Below are 20,380 nucleotides of genomic sequence, written 5' to 3' on the forward strand. Positions count from 1 at the left end.
AAATATTGTTTAATTCCTGTTTTCTATAAACTAATAATTATTCATTTTCTATTTTTAAAAAACATCTAAAATGCTAACATCTTTTAATCAAAAATCAATACAAAAATCTGATTTAATTTTTTTGCAATACAATCATTATAAAATCTGAGGCTATTGTATTAAGCTAAGTAATAGGGTTAATAAATCTCTTAAACACTATCTAAAACACTCATCACATACCAATTGAATAAGAGATACAGCATGTTATGGAGACATTGTCTATACTTCACTTTAAAACCCTCATGGATGTTTTGTAAATGGTTAACAATCTTGCTATGCTTCATGTATGTTAATTGGACAAAAAGACAACACAGAACCACAACATTTTTGTTTTAAGTTTATCAAATCTTTAACAAATGTTGTTTAAAATTATTCTACTTCTATGATGTACATAAAATATTATCATTTATTATTTACTTAATATTGTTTTATTGTTTTATCCAAATTTAAATAGTTTAAGAAGTTTACATGAGTATAAAACAGATTTTATTTATATTTTTATAAAATTTATAATAATGCTATTCTATTATTAGCTAAATCAATATTGATAGAGTCTTTACATTAGCTAAATCAATATTGATAGAGTCTTTACATTAGCTAAACAAATATAATATGTATCCTATTAATATCTTATAAGTTTGAATGTTATTTCAAAATTATTTTGACTTCAAAGAAATGCAATTTAAAAAATGATAATTATATATAAATTTCATGTTATTGGCTACTATAATACAAATTAATGTATCTAGTAATTATTTATATATTATTTATTAAGTTATTAGTGAGTTATTATCTATAAATACTTCATTTAGTATTATTGTTATATTTATTTTTCTCTACTAATACTTATAATTTCATCACGTTCTTGAAAACATTATTTTTTATAATTTATTGTATTGTAAATGATATGTTTTGGAATACCAAATTTCTTTGAGAAATATAATGATTAAATGATGTAATGATAATTTTAATTTTTTTGACTTAATTTTTATTTACTTATAATTGAATTTAGTAATTTAAAAAAAAAAAAAAAAAAAAAAAAAACTTGGTTGCAACAGTAGGTTAGTTGTTTCATTAAATATAATACTTAAGTCTTTTGACGATAATTTAAGACTTATTCATTTTAAGAAGTGCCTTCAACTGTTTAGATATGAAATTACAAGTCTTATGTATACATAGATGTTTTTTATTTTATATTTTTAATAGAAATATGGTTTTATTATCCTTGACTTGACAAATCTACTTTAACAAAATGTTTAATATAAATCATTATAATCTTAGGTCATGTTTCTTATCACTTTAATACAAATCACTTAAATATTTATAAATAATTAACTAAATAAAAAAATAAGTAATTAAATAAATAAATTATAGTTATAATTATAAATAGTAAAAATAGATTATAAGTTGTTAAATGCTTTTAGCTACAAATAACAACTTATAATCTATTTGCAATATGACAATACAATCCATGAAGGTTTCAATTCCACCTTCTTTTTGGCCAGAGCAGAATAAGTATCCAATTAACAATACATTAAACCTATTATTTTCTTAAATCAAAATTATATTTGATAAAAACCTATCTTAAATCTAAATTAAACTTATAAGGAATAAGATTCTGTTTGAATGAATAATTCTTGTTAATAAATGATAAATAGATGATAAGTTTATTTCTCCCTTAAAGTTAGATTGACAATAAAAACAAAAAAAACTTCAATTCTAAATCCATTCTATATAATTGAAGAAAGAGTAGAAGAAGTCTTGGCCTTTACTTACAATCATTCTTGCTTTCTTACAATGCATTTAAGGTTTAGAGCTATTTTATTATTTATTATTATTGTTATTCTCCTCAATTTTTCATCTCTTACATCCAACAATAATAAGTCATTGTTATAATCGACCAAACTCTCAACAAATACTAAATAGTTTGTCTTGATGAAGATAAAATTCTATACTTTTATGGCATCTAATTTTTTTTCAACTTTGACTAAATAAAGCAAAATGTCAAAAAGTTTCTTTTAGAGGTTTCATTAGAGGTTTCACTAGATATTATAAACAACTTGATTGTATTTTGTTGCAAAAGAAGCCATGTAACTCCATAGGTGTCATGGACATATGCATGTAAGCCAGTAATTATATTTATAAATATGTAGAAGTAAATAAAAGTAGGTAAAAATAAATTAATTCTATAATATTCACTATGAAAGCTTCCTAGAAGCCTTATAGATGCTACTTTGACTTTATAGGTATCTTGAATTAACTTTTTGGATTAGAAACGTAATCAATAAGTTGGCCATGTCCCACACATGTTGTTAACTTGAAGACCAAACTAACTATGTGGCCCACACATAGAAAAACTTGCCTTGTAAGTCAAGGCATGTGTCCTACAAAGTCAACACATATTGAAGGTCCTATAGAACATTGCCACGTAGTCCTTAGTTAGATAGTATATATATAGACAAGACAGAAGCCTTCTTCACTCTTGTCAACTCCTTCTTACTTCCAATTAAGTTTCAAGGGTCTCTAGTTTTCTTGGCTTTTGGCAGTAGCCATTTCAATTTCTTTCTTAATATACATATCAAGTTATTTCTATTTAGTCATCTTTCTTTGAGAGAAGTCTTACTTGTTTATTTATTTATTTTTTTCATGTTCTTGTCCTTAACAGATTGACAAGAATACACTTACAATATCAGAGCTTTGTCTAATCTTCATTAAGAGTGGATTATTTCTTTTTCTTAATAAGACATAAGCATATTAGAAGTTATAAATTACCCTCTTTTAAATTGATATTGTCCTTAGTATTTTTTTTATTCTCAAGTCCTCTCTTCTATTTGTCTTGAGCAATATTAGACATCTTCTCTTTTCTAAGTATTATCATAGCAGAACTTGCTGAAATGAAGAGTGCAATGGCACAAATGGAAGAGCAATTGAAGGAGATAATGCTTGCGATGCATCAATTCAATTTTCCACTACAAAGAGCAACAAGATTGACAGGAAGTGAAGATATAGAAATGATTGGAGTTTCTTCAACATCTGTACCAAATCATATTCCTTTTCCTATGGTGGAACGTCCTTCCAATGTTAAACAACCAAGAATTGCCCTACTCAAGAAGTTTGATGGCACCAAATCAAAATTTAGAAGATTTATCAATCAAGTACAACTTGCGATTGAACTTCAACTCCAAAGCTATCCAACTCCAAGAACGCAAGTTAGATTCATTGATATGCTTCTTTCAGCTTTAGCATTATTATAGTTTTTATCTTTTCTTGAACAACAAGATCCAATATTAGATAATTTAGAGGCTTTTTTGGTAGAGTTTTGATCCATGTATGTAAAACATGATGCAATTCATGTTATAATCAATAAGATATATATTTTGCAACAAGGCAATCGATCAGTAATATTGTATGCTTCATAATTTTGACAACTTATAAGTGATATCAAGTGGAATGATGTTGCACTTATTAGCCAATTTCTCTACATATTACAATATGAAGTAAAAAAATTAATGCTCAACTTTCCTGATCCTCAAACATTGAGTCAAACAATTGATTTTGTTGTGAAGTACGACAATCGTCTTTTTGAATTCCGATCTAAGAACCGTATAAGTGGACTTCAACGCTACTATAATTCAATGGAAACACCAATATCTCTTCAACACATGCATTTAAAAGTAGAGGATATGCAAATTAATACGATACGTTTCAAACCTCTTACTGAGCAAAAAAAGATTTATCATTGTGAGGAAGCATTGTGCTTATATTGTGGAGAACCTAAGCACACTACTCAATATCACCCAAAGAAGTGACGCAACCATAAAATGAAGAGTATGGCAATCAAAAAAGATAGCATGTCGAAAAACAAATTTTTCCAGCTACAATAGAGACCGTGCGACTGGGACCTTGTACAACGCCTAATAAATATCCTATCTTCTCCTTAGAACCCTCTCCATGTTTTACGATAAATATTATTCTAGGACCTAAATATCACAAAGCCTCTACCTTGTTAGATTCAAGAGCCTCAGCATGTTTCTTAGATAAAGAATTTGCTAAAAGACATAGCATACTTTTAGTAAAGAAAACTAAACTTGTTCATGTAGAAGTCATAGATAGTCATTCGTTGTCTTCAAGAGATGTTACTCATGAAATCCTTCCTATAAAAATAGTAACTAATAGTCATAGTAGCTTTGTAATATTTAATATCATTAGATTTCTTTCTAATCCAGTTATTTTAGATTTATCATGGCTACAAAAATATAAACCTAAAATAGATTGGACTTCTCGTAGTCTTGACTTTTCTGAAAGTATAACTAAGAGCATAGTTAATCAAGTAAAAAGTCATAAGTCTAGTATAATTAAACCTATATTTGTATGTACAAGAGCTTTCTTGCATGCTGCAAAAGAAGGATCACCTTGTGTCATATATGCCACATTTGTTTCTACTGGTGGAAAGACTTTAAGTGGTATTCTAAGCCAATATCAAGATTTTCAAGATGTATTTGAGAAGAAGAATGCTTATACTCTTCTGAAACATCGTTCCTATGACTGCTCAATTGATGTTCAAGAAGGAGCACAACCACTATTTGAATCAATCTACAATTTATTTTAGAATGAGTTGGCTGAATTCAAGAAGTATATTGAAGAAAATTTGGCCAAGAACTTCATATGTCATTCCAAATTTCCAGCAGGAGCTTCAATTCTATTTGTGAAGAAAAAAGATGGATCGTTACGGATGTAAGTCGATTATCAAAGACTCAACAAAATCACTATCAAAAACAAGTATCCACTAATTTTGATATCTGGACTTCTTGATCAGTTGAATCAAGCTTGGATCTATACAAAAATAGATCTACGAAGAGCATACAATCTGGTATGCATCAAAGAAAGAGATGAATGGTAGACTGTGTTTCGAACAAGGTATGGACATTTTGAATACAACTTTATGCTTTTTGGATTTATAAATGCACTAGCAACATTCCAACATCTAATGAATGATGTCTTTCAAGAGTTTTTAGATGATTTTATTATCTATTACCTATTCGACTTTTTAATCTATTCTAAAAACATAAAAGAATATGAACTTCATATTCATAATATATTACAAAAACTAAGAGATGCGAGACTCTATGCCAAGATAGAAAAGTGTGTATTTTACACTACTCAAGTCGACTTCTTAGGATACATCATTTCAAATGATGCACTTGTGATGGATCCTAAGAAAGTTCAAACTATTATAGATTGGAAGATCTCAAAAATGGTAAAAGATGTCCAATACTTTTTGAGATTTGCCAAGTACTATCGGATCTTCTTCAAAGACTTCTCTCAAGTTGCAGCTCCATTTACACATTTGACTTATAAAGACAAACTTCAATAGAATCAAGAAGTAGAAGTAGCATTTGAAGCTTTGAAGACAGCCTTTTTTTTTGCACCAATGTTGTATTGCATTGATTTTTTTAAGCCATTTTTTATGGAAACAGACACATCAGACTTTGTATTAGGTTTCATATTGTTACAAATGGGAACAGATGATAAACTTCATCCAATAGCTTTTTATTTCAGAAAATTTTCAAGAACCGAGATCAATTACGAGATCCACGACAAAGAACTTCTTGCAATCATGGATTTGTTTCAAGAATAGTGCCATTATCTAGGAGGTGCTTTTAGCCCAATCATAGTGTATACATATCACAAGAACCTTGAATATTTTATGTCAGCACGTATTTTGAATCATCGCCAAGCCTGTTAGAGTATGTCTTTGTAAAGTTTCAAATTCAAGATCACTTATCGACCAAGAAAATAATAAGATTTGTCAGATGCATTCTCTAGATGATATCGTATTGTGGTTCGGCTATTATATGAAAATAATGCAATTATGTATTTAATATATAATTTATTAAGTAACATGGTGAGAGCTATATTAATAGATTTTAGTTGGTTATAGAATATAATTTGATTATTACCTTGAGAACAATTTGTTTAAAAAGATTACTGTAGAATTTGTATAACTTTAATTTCTTTTTGATAGTAGCTTTTAAGATTGGTTTTGGTTGATAGTAACTTCTAAATATTTAGAGTCACCTTTGTTAGACATTGGTGGCCTTTGAAAACTTATTTTGGTTCTTTTATTTGGTGTTTAGAGCATAAATTATATAAACCTTATAAAAAAAATGATTGAAGAAGGATTTTGGTAGCAAAGGAAGTAATTAGGGCACCAATATAGATGAATGGAGATGGATGATGAAAATCTCCATTCCTATTGGTCAAAAATCATGACCAATAGGCTTTGAGGAGGTTGCCCGTGGCCATATTAGGGATTAGGATTAGTTTCTTGGGGCCATTTGAGCTTTGAAGGCTAAAGTAATAAGTTTAGGTTTTTGGCTATGGTTTTGGTACAAATTTTGTATGGTTTGGAGTTTATATAAAGGAGATACAAGTGCTCAAAGTTAAGGTGTTGATTTAGAAGCTATTGTCAATCTTTTAGGCATAACGCATGCGTATGGATAGCAATTGAGGATTGGCGACCGCAATTGGAGAGAGTACTTTTGCGGCTATATGTTTTATATATTGCTTACTAGATTCCAAGTTGAAGTAAAGGAGTTCTTGGATTTTGAAGTCAGCACATGCAATCTAAGGGTATTAAGTGGTCCGATTTATTAGTGGTTGTAACTTGAGCTATATCTTAAGGAATTTGACAAGGTTTTGGCTCAAAATTTCAAGAAATGTGTAATTTTATATTAGTAAACTTTTTACATAAGTTTGATGACGTTTGAGTATTGGATTCTTGAGATATTAAGAAAATAGTGCTCATGTACTAGTAAATTAGGGTTTAGAGCATCTGCTAGGATTTCTTAGATGCCAAAAGATCGAGAGTGAATTTGTCATTGGTTTTTTCTATGGTAAAACTTAAGGATAAATTCTACCTACCTTATGAATTTAAAACAAACTAAATGGCTAGATCAAGAGTTATGAATTTCTAAAATTTTAGACAAGAAAATTCTTTGCAGAATAAATATGTTTTAAAGGGATTTTGTTATATTTTGAGTTTTATGTAAAATAAAGGAGTTTTGGAAGGCTAACACAAGATTCATATAAAGGTTTAAGCTAAACTCTCTACAGCTAGATATCTAGTGTATTTTGTAATAGCAAATCATGCCATACGACAACGAACTTATCTTGTATTAAAGAAAGGAGATGCTGTTTTTGATCAACAACGGACAATTATGTTAAAGCTAGAGCATCTTGATCTTCAAGCAATGAAATCAACACTAATTGTTAATTCAACTTTCATTAAGTAAGTTCAGTTAAGTATGTCTTTTAATCCTTTTATTCGTGATATTAAGGAAAATCCTTCAAAGTCTCATAATACTTCCAAATTTGAATTTAAGAAGAATCTACTATATTTTGAGGGACGCCTATATGTTCTAGAAGGTGAAGCTCGATTACGTGTTCTTCAAGCTCATCATGTCTTTCCAACAGCATGACATTTTGGATATAATAAAACTTTGGAACTAATATCTAGGGACTTTTGGTGGCCCCAAATGTGGAAAGCAGTCAAAGATTTTGTATAAGCTTCTGATATTTGCTCGAGATCAAAAAATCCTTGTCATTGACCTTATGGACTTCTTCAGCCATTACTCATTTCAAAACAACCATGGTCCATATATAAATAGATAGAAGTGAGTAAAAATAGGTAAAAGTAAGTTAATTCTATAATATTTATTATGGAAGCTTTCTAGAAGCCTCATAGATACTACTTTGACTTTATAGGTGTCTTTAATTAACTTTTTGGATTAGAAACGTGGTCAATAAGTTGGACATATGCCACATATGTTGTTAGCTTCAAGACTAAGCTAACTATGTAGCTCACATGTAGAAAAACTTGCCTTGTAAGTCAAAGCATGTGTCCTATAAAGTCAACACATATTGGAGGTCCTATAGAACATCACCACATAGCCCTTAGTTAGATAGTTTATAGAGACAAGAGTTAAGCCTTCTTCACTCTTGTCAATTCCTTTCTTATTTCTAGTTTAGTTTCAAGGATCTCTAGTTTTCTTGACTTTTGGCAATAGCCATTTCAGTTTCTTTTTTAATATACATATCAAGTTATTTCTATTTTTTCATCTTTCTTTGAAAGAAGTCTCACTTATTTATTTATTTTTATCATATTTTTTTCCTTGACAATAGGGTTGCTACTATTGTAGCAAGGTCTTTTATTTATTAATAAAAATTTTAAATTAAAAAGAATTCTCAAGCTTAAATTTTTTAACTCAAATAACATAATTTTTGAATTCAATATAGAGATTCTCTTACTGAATATGATCTACTTCAATAGTAAAATCAACAATTTTTTTGATAAGAACGTCTTTGAACTATTTCTATTTTTTTATAAAAAAGATCCTTTATAATTAATAGAATGTCAAATAAATACGACAAGTTATGAACTTTATTATAGATGAATTAAAATCTTTGACAAGTTCCATCTATTAGGTGGAGTTTATTTATAATTAGAGTTATTTTTTTATACAATTTAGTAAAATCTCTTAACAATTGGTAGAAATCAAGAAGGATTTTGGAAACAAAACATGAATCATATTGATATTCAACAATGATTTTGTCAGTTGGTAGAAAGGTTATGAGGCTTTTAATGAGATAAACTTTAAAATCTTTGATAGAAATTGTATTTTTTATCTTAGTCTATTGAATAATTTTTTTTATATTATAAATTATGAAGACTTATTTACATATAAGGCTATGCATAATGGATTCTAAATTGAAAATTATCTCTACATACTTTTGTAATAATCTCCATTTTGTTAGTATTGACTTTGCAAGTACACAAAGTTTATATTTTAAAGCATAGATAGCCTAGCCTTTATGCCATTATGTGAATTTAAGAACTTTATAATTTTTTTGATATTAGAAGTAAATAAATATAGATATTTAAATAGATACTCAAGAAAATTGAGACTATACAATATGCATTTTTAAGAACTAATAAAAAAAATTAAAAAATAATATTTTCTAATTCTTCTTATTTACAAATATATTGTCTATTACTACTCCATCAAATTTAATGCTATTATTTTTTTATGATCCATTCAATATCTCTTACAATTTATTCAAAATTATGATTTTTTTATCTTATTGAATTAGATTAAAAAAGAAGTTTATTTTCTATGGAATTACTGCCATATAATTAATAATTTATTCATTGCAAATATTAAACCATATATAAGAAATAAAAAAACTACAAATAATATTGATTGCAAAAATTAATTACATTTACCTTTGATCTCCTTGTAATATTACTCAAGAAGTGCACCATTGATTATCTTGCAATAAAAAAGAAGGTCATTTTTAAGTTGGAATACTTTGATTGTTTCTTTGTGGTTCTTGTCATTAATCTTTAGAATATAGTTCTTTGCACAAAATAATACATTATCAAATGCTTCTAAAAAGAATTTTTAAAAATTTTACTAAATTTTGGTAATATAAACTTGTTGATTTGAATTTTTCTTTGTAGACAAATAAACCATACAGAAACCATGATCTAAATCTTGTTTCTTCTTGTTTGCATAGTTCATATGCCATTTAAAAAGATCTTCTTCAATATCCAATTTTATGATCCTTTCTATCAAAATATTATAAAGTTTATACTTATTAATAAAATGATCCATTGACTATTTGATTTTCTTGTAAATATAAATGGTTTTCTTGCATTAAATTCTCATGGGTCATCTTAAATCTTGAATATTGTAGAAAATAATCATTAATAATTATGAAAACCTTATGATATATAGGACCCACATGGATTAAATCTATTTTTTAAAAAATAACTGATTTTTAAGTTTTATTTTTGAACTTGATTAAAACTTAACCTAAAACTTATACACTTGCCACCTATATATTCAATTGGTACTTTGTACTAAATGAATAGAAAACTCAATTGTCTCTTTTCACTATAACATTTTGATAAATCCTTATTCTTAATCTTGTCTAATTGCTCATATAGTTGCTCATATATGATTTTTTTTTTGTATTTTTTTTTTAAACCTCAAACTCAAAATCCCTCTTACCAATATTTTACCAATATTTTAAGGACTCTCAACAATTGATTGCACGTCTTACCACTATTTTAAGGACTCCCAACAATTGATTGCACGTCAAGTGAATGGACTGCTCACAAAATGAACTGCTTGAATGCACAATGGCTTTGTACATTCAAGCCATTATGCTCCCTAACAAGTAAAAAGGTCAGAGTGCGGGCAAGATGCTGGTTCTGCGAAATCGCTTCTTTTAGAAATCACCTTGTTTAGAGGACACTTGGCAGGCTGAAAAAACCTGTTAATAGAAACTGTTGAGCGCATATGCAAACGTCATTCCGATTCACACTAACGACTGGACGAAGCTGGCTGGAGATAGCGGAGCCACTTTGTTTAAAATATCTCGAATTATTTATTGCTCTCTATTTGCCTTTCAATTCTTGAAATCGCAGACAATAGCGGGCCGTTTCTGACAAGAGATATCATCTCATGAAATGGCTAACAGTAGAAGTCTGTTGCTGACAAGAGACATCAGAAACGACAGAGAGCTCAACGGTAAATCTGACAGGCTACAGCTAGAGCAGAAAGCAGTCCAGTCTGAAATACAGTCAGAGGTGCGATTCTTGCTTACTTTTATGAAGCAGTGGTTCCGCGCAACTGATCGACTACCAAAGCATGTGCAACAGTAACATTCTCTGCCCCCATGCAACAAACTGGATGTAACAAACATAAAACAATTATATATGCCCATCTTAGGAAAAGGATCACCTGGTAGCATGGAACTGAATAATCTACAGTCCTCAAAGCATTAGAGTAACTGGATCCTGAACAAAGCCTTTGAATGCACCAAGCCATTGTGCTCCCACTGCACCTGTTGCAGATACAGAATAAGCGCATCCGCAGATGTTCAATAGAAAAAATGAATTCTGGCTATGGGTGGATGTTTTCAAGACGAAAGATAAATTATTTCAGACGAAGTTCTGACGTTTGTTTTACCTTCGAATTGAAACTAAAATGTACTACGTTTCAGAGAGAAGCCTTCTCTGTAACAGCGTCACATTTTAAAGACGTCCTTCAAGAGCAGGGAATCACATTCAAATACCGTGCATACAGTACGAAGGGACAAAGATTGAGACAAACCATCAATAGCACGATGATCACAGCTGAGGGTGAAAGTCATAATAGTGCCTAGCTCAAAATCTCCCAAGTCTACTCCGGGACACACCCGTTTTAAAGCTGTTCACACGGAAAAAATCGATGTAGTTAAATAGAAGTTTTATTATTTTTCATTTTCTTAACTTTCAAATTTATGGTGAAGATGGTCACTTGGTAACATAAAAGTATTTTTACCAAAAGTTTATATGACGAACTGAAAAGATGGGGAGTGAAAAGAGTTTGAGGGTTTCGTTGCAAATCAACTCTTCCCACCTCAAAAAACTTATTAGAGTTTGTAAATATTGCTTATGTACGAAGACAATGTACTTAGTTTTGATCTGAGCAGGTCTGAGTTGAATCACTTACTTCCTTTTTGTCGTAGATTTAAATGATAGCATAAATGACTCATACAAAGAGACCAGCGTACTGGTGCCCTCAGCGACGATGCAAGCCTGAGCTTGATTAGTTTTTAGCCAACACCATATCATCTGTGATAGCCGACAAATCCTTTTTGTCGGCATCCTGTACATCATGAATCAATAACTTGTCATAATATACTCCAATATCTAAAGAAGTGTGAGAGCAACTAAGGCAGCTGTTACATAACTACAATCCTGGATCTAATACTTCAGAAGTACTTAACTCTTCCGACAACAGAGTCGCGAAGTAATATCTTTTTTTACAGGAACTATAAGCCCATGTTCATTCTGAACTGCAAAACAGTTATCCACAGTGATATCTGCTCACAGAATGCAATATTGAGCACCTTTACAGTTTGTGGTGTAAAATTTAAGAGAATCACAATCTGATTTTATTCGGATAAAGAACAACATACGATGATCGAGTGTGTTTTTTGCTGTCGAACATCACACTTGCCTAACCTCTTATTCTGCACTTACAATTAATTCATACGCAAAAGCTCGCAGTAGCACCCTCATCATGATATAATCCGATCACCCGAGTTGTATATTACGAAAGGATGGGTCTACTATGTTATCAATGACTAAAAATCACACTACAAAAATCAAATGACCTCACAGATAATTTACTATAGAAAGTACTCTCCAGTCCAAGAACTGTTCTCCTGTGCTTCCTTCTTTGATGCCAATGCTGCGGCGTGCATGTCCAGATTCATTGGAAATCTGCTCCGTAATTCCAAGATGTTACTTGATTGCGAAAGTGACGAGCTAGTAATTAAGCTTAATTTGATCACGAAATCGTTCAATGAAACCTTCTTGACAGGAGCATCCTGCTTTTCGTTGGCTTCAAGGTTTCTATTTATTTCCTCCCACAACCTACGTCAACGTGAACAACTCACAAAAAAGTTCCTGTCTTCAAATATGTCATGCTCCAGATATTAAAAAACTAAAATAAATGTAGGTAAGTTCAATGAGTTGTCAAAGTACAAGTAGTCAGTACTCAAAAAAGATGGGTCAGTATCAAAGCACTACGAAACAAACTCAATGGAGGAAAAAACTTCGTAAGAATCTGTGAACTTCACAACATCCTCATAAGAATCATGTCTGGCGAACCTGTTTCGTTAGATGTTGCATGAGACAGTATCTGACTAATAGTTTCCTGAGTTCTAGGAAAGATTAAAGATTCACACAACTCTTTTGAGGCTTAGAGTAGATACCTCATAGGTTAAGCAATGAGGTTAGGCTTTACCTTGCAGATTTAAGTATGTGTATATCTCTGTATTCAACATCTTCAACAAAAACTCTTCCTCTTGAAATTTCTCCTTTCATAAACCTGCGTGGTAAAGAATGCTTTGCGGCTGTAGACACACCATATCAGCTGAGAGACCCACTCCTCAGTTATTCACATCGCAGTCAAATAATTACGCATATCTTTACATAATAGGATTGGTAAAGACGCGAGTGTTCGAGAAGAACCAGACTAGATCTAAATACCCTCCACATTCAGAAGATGTGTATTGTTTATTACCGCATTTAAACACAAAGGTTAGCACCAAGGCACAAATCGCGACTTGCAGATCTTTTGTGATACAACGGTAAAAAAAGAAATATCCAAGAAGGCAGTAACACTGCGCACACCCAAAGTAACTAACAGATACAGAAAAATGCAAGGAATTCTGAATAAGTAATTCTGAATATCAGTATATTACGCTTCCCTGAAGGCCAATACCCTTGAAACTTGACATGGAAACCTGAAAACCACCATCAGGCTGATGAGGAAGAGCCGTAGAGGGCTTCGAAGCAGTAGAATGCGGAGCAGGGGTCGGAGAAGGAACAGCAGCAGGAGCTGATTGCTGAGAAGGAGCCGAAGACCCTTCTACAGCAACCTTATAATCACCAATAGTTTCCAACTGATCTTCTGTATCGATCATCAAACAGATGACCTGTCATATAAGAGAGCCAGCTAAAAAGACAAGTCTACCACAAGGCAATGAGATCTAGAACCTGAGTGCATCAAACCTACAATATTAATTAAAACTTCATATCATTTGAAAACGTAGTGTACACATCGACCCAATATGTTCGCATGTGATCACGATCATTTGCAATATGCTCATGTAAAGGCCTCTGCTGCAATCTGAACTTAAACAAATTATTCGTAGTTCCTCACGCGAAACATCACATGCAAAACAAGGCCAGACAGATTTACATCCGCTCCATTCATTCTCTCATTCATTTGCAATTTGCAAAATCAACTTCGGATAAGGTTCCATGCTTATGTAAAAATCGCATCAAAGAGAAACTGAACTACTGTCTCAATTACGCAGAGAGTATCCCTAGCCGAGACACCGTCACCCGCCTTTACCAATTTATAATTTTACCCTGAACCCAGTTATGCAGTAACTGATGAATTTTGGTGTATACCACTAATCTTCTTGAGACAGCACTTATGGTTCTTGCACTTCTAAAAACTGAATGTCTCTTCATTTGAAGTGGAAAATTGTGGTCAGAAGAAATTTTCCAAGAGAAGATGCTCACTTATCAGCGAGTAGTTTGCTTGAGAAACACTGGACACTCTTGAGTCGTGGCAGGGGAAAAAGATGACATTCAAATTGTCCGAGCTCCAGTAGAAGCAGAAATAGCACCAGGAGTACGGAGAGTGCCAGGAGGAGTTCCCGCAGAAAGAACAGATTTCTTGGGAGGAGGCGAAGACCCGCCATTAGTAAGACTTATAGTTCCAAATAGTTTTCAACTCGTCTTCTTTTTCAACTATCGAACAGGTGGCTTGGTAAGCAACAATGTCAGCAAAGAAGAAAAGTCTAACATGAAATATTCAAGCAGAGAATTTTAAATGATCTTGAGTCATTCAATCACAATTCCCATTACTAATATCCTCAATCCTCCGATTACAAAGACAATTTAGGCAGACGAGCCCAATCAGAAACTAAAATACCTTGTTAGTGGCGTATATTTTATCGAGATCAAACAACCAGTCAGAAAATTACCTGACCACATGGAATATTGTTAGTATTCTTGCAAACTACATTCTTGCCCAAAAATCCATCCTCCATCGCTTCCATCTCCAGTGTTGATTTATTTTGATTACAAACAAGGGACTCACATGTGACGATTATTTGCAAGTTTCTTCCTCCGATGACATTTTCAGTCCACCCGAAGTCAGTAAGAACACTCATCTTGAATGACATGATACATTCAACGTGAGGATATCAGAGTAGATTATGCATACCACCTCAATCTCACACAAGATATCCCCGGCAGACTCTTCATCACCCTCCCTTTTACGCCATCTACAAATCTTACCCAGCACAGCACAAAAGGGGAAAAATGAACTACAGCATTCATGTACACCAATGAGTCTTTCAATTCAAACAACACTGACGGTGAGTACAGCTTCTCGAAGTATACATCGCTTCGATTCATCTAGAAAAATTGTGAACACAAGGAATTTCAAGATCTGAGAGGTGGATTTGATGTTCACAATTTTTCAGCTCCTTGACCAACATCAAATCCACCTGAGTCTTAGTTACGGAAAGCGATGGCATACCAATCTCTTGAACTGCATTCACTGCATGTCAAAGAAAACACTCAAATTGAACAGTTTTCTTCGTTAAAGCTGGATGCTCTGAAATTCAGATAGTAAACATGTCATCCATGCACATACAGAACATAATGAACTGACTAGAGGTGGATTATTGAACTTCAACATTGACCCTTTACTTCGGAGGTTGAGAACCTTCTAGTGCTCAAAAGTGCCTCTAAAACACTCGTCTAGCTAAGACTATAATTGCCAAAAGTTATTCCAAGAACTATTTTCATCGCCTCATACTTAGGTTGGAAACTTATTGTGAATGGCAAGAGAAGTGGCAATTCAATGCTATATCAGCAATAAAATGTCAAGGATCAGCCCATTCAACATCAACAGTTACTCATTGCACTAGAAGTGGCGTGGAACAATGAAATTGGAGCACCTGCATTCTTCTTCGAATCTGTTGTGGATGTCTGCTGCGAGGAGGACCTGCAAACATGGGCGCAAATTTAATGACGAGTTAGTCAAAGCAGGGTACAAAGGTACCTTCTCCTCTCTTCACATTTTTCTGGATGAAAAAGCGTTCGAAATCCGGAAAATCTATCCAATAAGTGAAAACTTAGCCCGTAAAGTTTAACTTGGCACCTTCGTGGGCCCAAATAGCAGCCAGGCGAATAGACGCCATAGCTTGCTGAACACCCCCTGCTCAACGAGAACCACGACTCCACCACTTCACTCACACACCCATCTCATGTGCATGGGCTCTCTCTGTGCGGTGCAAATGTCATCGCCAAATCTCCAGAAAGATACTCTAGCGCAGAATCCTTTCCACACACCAGCGCGTACCAAGAATTCACCAAAACTTCAATTCTTTAACCCTGGACGCGAATCGGATTAGATTAATTAAAACCGCCTAGTCTGAAATAACGAGGATCGCATAGCAAACGCCACCTCCGTGCATGATCTCCCCATACCGATCCAAGGTTCCAGGCGGGTCCAAATGACGCAGCGTAACTACAGTCATGCCAAGTCGAAACCCCCTGATGAAAAGTTCGCCAAAGAGCTTCAAACAACCTGGGAAATCCTATGAGGGGGTGGCGAATTTGATCAACGTGGGAAGCGAGCTTGAGGGCAGGGAAGAAGACTTGCATGCAGGAGGTGCTGAAATCATCACCATCACTCTCTCATTCATTGCCTTCAAAGAATGTTTAGCTGCGGCACCAGGGCGAGGGGGCGGCGTGCGAAGGCAGGCTCAGCACATGACCATGCTACCCCTCGCAACGACTCCGGCACTGTTGCCATCGACATTCATCCTTTCTTCCTCATTCTTGCAGCTCTGGGCTCTCTCACTCCTTCAAGTCTTCATGCCTTGGTTTGAATAGCGATGGTGGCGGGCGAAGATCTTGGTTCATACGTTGCGCTGCATGGGATGATTCCTTTCTCATCCACCTGTTTTGTTCTCAAAGGGAGTAGTAGTCTTCATGCACAGGAGGAAAAACTTGTTGTTTGTACTCTGTTGTTCTTTGTGTAGAGACAGAGGAAATTTGCATGATATGTCTATATAAATACTCTTCTTATTGATGACCACATGGTATTTTTTTTTATCTTTTCATCTTTGTTGTAATGTCTTTTGCAAATGTGATTTTTTTCCATACCAAAGTTTGCCAAGGTTTCTAATATCTTAGACTTGTGACTAATTTAAAGATGATTGAGGTAACTCAAATCTCAATAAGGTCATTCCTTTAACCTCTTCTTCAAAAGATTGTAGCAACTAAGCAGGAAGAAGTATGTAAGGAGTTAGATTTGCAAATTCTATTGTTCCAAATGGTCTATGAAACTTGTATTATAAACATTTAAGCAATGGTCAACATCTTATAATGACACTTTAAACCAATCAAGGAATAATACAAAAATCTTTAATATATAACCAAAACCAAAATCAATAACTACGACATTTTCAAGAAGTTAGGTATATAGTGGTTCAACCTAATACAGATTCTTAATTCAATTTGGTGCAGTTGAATTGAAAGAAGATATCTTTAAATAATAGATATTCACTTTTTTTTTATTTGTGAACATAAGTATGAGTGCCAAAAAACCAATAGGCATAGTGCTTAATTATTTTAAACTTAAAATCATAGGTCCATTAGAAAAAAAATACTATCAAATTTAGAGTCCAATAAAATCAATTTTAATCAATTCAATTTAATTCTAATTATTCTTTGAATAAAATATATTAATCTTGGATGATAAAAATAAAAAGATAAAGATGATTTTGTGAAGTAGTTAGAAAAAAAAATAATATAAGAAAGAAAACATCTACATTTGGCTTATAGATGTGATTGATTAGTTGAAATTTAATAATGATTGTATAGAACTTGCAATCTTGATAGTCAATATTTATGTAAATAAAATATTTATCTTAAAAATTAATAAACTTGAGTTGAAGACATTGATACTATTATGAAAGAAGAAACTATAATGTATTTTTTTTTATATTTCAAAAATACATCCGAAGACATTGAAGTTAGACATGCTATATCTACTTATTAATCAATACCTAAAAATTGGTACTTTAAGATCTATTGATCTAATGCATGTGATAAAATAAGATTGGTTAAAAATTTAAGTCAATTATGATTAAAAAAAAAAATCAAATATGTCAAGTTTGGTTTCTAATTAGATAAAGAAGAATTAAAGAAATAGAAATCTTTTGTAATAGAATATTTTGATATATTTGTGTGGTCTTATAAAGGTCTTATATAGGTCTTATAAAGACCTTCTTATAAATATTAAGTGAACCATCTTTTAAACCATCTTTTAATATTTATCTACACAATATTCTATTTCTTTTAGAAAACCACACATATTAGATAAAAAGATAGAAGACTCAATTTCAAGATATAAGTTAGTATAAGAAAAAATTTAAAAGGCTACTTCAAGCAAGTTTTATAAGGTCAATAGAAATTATAGATTAGTTGTCTCATATTGGCTTGATAAAGAAGAAGGGTCAAAATAATCTTAGAATGTGTAAAAATTATACAAAATTTGAATAAGTACACTAAAAATGACCATTTTCTATTACCTTTCATTACTTCTATAATAGATAATGTGGCAAGTCATTACTCACTTACATTTAAAGCCGAACACTTTGGTAAAAATTAAGTATCAATAGCTTTTGAATATTGGTACAAAATTCTATTTATATTCACTTGAAAAAGTTTTGTATATATAATAATATCTTTTGGCTTTAGCAATATTCTTTTAGCTTTTCAAAAATTCATTAATTATACATTTTCAATTTTTTTTAAAAAAATCTATATCAACTTTTATGAATAATTTTAGTTGTGAATCATGAAAAAAATTTAGTTGTGAATCATAAAAAAGAATTTCAAAACATTTTGAAATACATGGATTGGTACTATATTCTACATATGTCTCACCATTAATTAATTTTTTGAAGAAGACCACCAAATTTGAATAAATCTTTAAATGTTAAGTTGGTTTTTATGCAATGAAAGACAAATTGCTAACTTAATTCTTATCTATTACTACCTAATTCGAATCTACCTTTCTATGTCTATTTTGATGCTTATGAAATGGCAATAGGTAGTGCCTTATATCACCTAAATGATAAGGGTGTGATTCATCTTACTGTCTTTGTTAATAAAAAATTGATAAGTATTGAATCCAATTATAAAACCAAAAAATAAGAATATTTAGTTATCATCTTTAGTCTTAAAAAATTATGTCATTATCTGTTGATGAACAAAATCATCTAGTTTGTAGATCACATGGCCTTTAGATATATTATAAAGAAACCAAATTTAAATGATAGATTAATAAGATGGATATTATTTTTAATAAAATTTGATTATATAATATAATAAAAATTTAAAAAATAATACAAATAGGTCATCAATTTTTTAAACTTATTTAGAATTATAGGTATTCAAGATATAGATAATAAATTTTTAGATGCCTATTTGTTCCATGTTATAGTAGCATTTATATAGTATGAATGTATTACCAAATTTTTGAATATTCAAAAATTCTTCAATACCTTATCAAAAAATAAAAAATAAAATATTAAAATAAATAGTACCAATTTTTCTTTTATACCCAAGAAAATATATTTTTAAAATATTGATGGTATATATTAAGATGTTATCTTATATACAAAGAAATACTATTTATTTTAAGAGTTTGCCATTCAAGTACTTATGGTGAACACTTCTTTGAATAATTAACAATCTAAAAAGTTCTTAAAATAGGATATTTTTGACTAATAATATGTTTTAATTTAGAATCTTTTACAATATATTGTAATAATTGTTCACAATATGTATATAGTAATTTAAATCTTGTAATGTCTTTAAATCTTTCATTTCTACTTTATTGATTAAAAAAATAGAGTATAAATTATATAAGACTTATTTGTCTTACATATTCTTTTAAAATACAATATATCATTGTAGCCATATAATATTTAATAAAAGAAAAAGTGATCAAGATAAAAAATGCTAAGTAAACTATTATATTTTTATATAGAAACATTATAGCTTGATTTGGTTGTTCAAAAATTCTTGTAAGTAAAAATATTATTCATTTTAAAATAAGGCTATTAAAAAAATTAACCACATTATTTACCATCAACCATAGAAAGCTACTTTCTATTAACTTTAAACAAATAGTCTTATTAAACGACTCAACCAAACTTTAGTTTGAATTTGGAAAAAACTCATAATAGATTCTAAGTGTGATAGCGATTTTAAGCTTATATTTTTTCCTTAAGCTTATAAATCTACTTATAAAGTTTCTACAAAGCCACATAAATCCTATCAATAGATCTTAATTGGTAAAAATATTAAAAATATGATTATAAATTATTAAAATACAAAAATATTAGAAGTAGAGATTTTATATGATCATTAAAGTATTTATTGAAATTTAGAAGGATTTATAAGTTAAAAGAACCTTATTAGAATAAAAGTTATGAAAACAAAATTTTAATGAGTCATAGAAGTGGATATTTTAATTAGTTTAGTAACTTTTTATAATTGTAAGAATTAATTTTTAATTATTGAGACCAATATCTACATTGGACTTATATTTACATGAAAACATAAAATATAAGTAAATTTTAGTCAATAAGTAAAAAAAATATGAAACATAAT

The 20,380-nt window shown here is 30.9% G+C and overlaps 1 protein-coding gene across 2 annotated transcripts; it reads right to left on the reverse strand.

The window, feature by feature from the left end:
- Positions 1-10,060: 10,060 nt before the first annotated feature.
- LOC141044887 (dihydrolipoyllysine-residue acetyltransferase component 2 of pyruvate dehydrogenase complex, mitochondrial-like) lies at positions 10,061-17,544 on the reverse strand. Of its 2 annotated transcripts, XR_016500669.1 has the most exons (5): positions 15,849-17,544; positions 15,646-15,692; positions 11,604-15,242; positions 11,223-11,318; positions 10,096-10,953 (listed from the first exon to the last, which is right to left on the reverse strand). XR_016500669.1 is itself a non-coding variant. In XM_073530961.2 (3 exons), the coding sequence occupies exons 1-3, from the start codon at positions 11,644-11,646 to the stop codon at positions 10,883-10,885; spliced, it is 210 nt and encodes a 69-aa protein (XP_073387062.1). In that variant the 5' UTR covers positions 11,647-14,429; the 3' UTR covers positions 10,061-10,882. The 2 variants fall into 2 exon arrangements, 1 of the variants encoding a protein (XP_073387062.1); XM_073530961.2 differs by lacking the exons at positions 15,646-15,692; positions 15,849-17,544 and having other exon boundaries at positions 10,061-10,953; positions 11,604-14,429.
- Positions 17,545-20,380: the final 2,836 nt, after the last annotated feature.

Source organism: Physcomitrium patens, chromosome 24 (genome assembly GCF_059467195.1).
Source record: "Physcomitrium patens ecotype Gransden chromosome 24, ASM5946719v1, whole genome shotgun sequence".
Taxonomy (NCBI): Eukaryota; Viridiplantae; Streptophyta; class Bryopsida; order Funariales; family Funariaceae; genus Physcomitrium; species Physcomitrium patens.

Bases quoted from the DNA above. Each gene is read 5' to 3' on its own strand.
- LOC141044887 (XM_073530961.2), bottom strand. From the start codon at position 11,646: ATGAGTCATTTATGCTATCATTTAAATCTACGACAAAAAGGAA. The intron at 11,319-11,603 runs GTAAGTGATTCA...CCGTGTGAACAG, and splicing joins AAATCTACGACAAAAAGGAA to CTTTAAAACGGGTGTGTCCC. The intron at 10,954-11,222 runs GTTTGTCTCAAT...TATCTGCAACAG, and splicing joins TGATCATCGTGCTATTGATG to GTGCAGTGGGAGCACAATGG.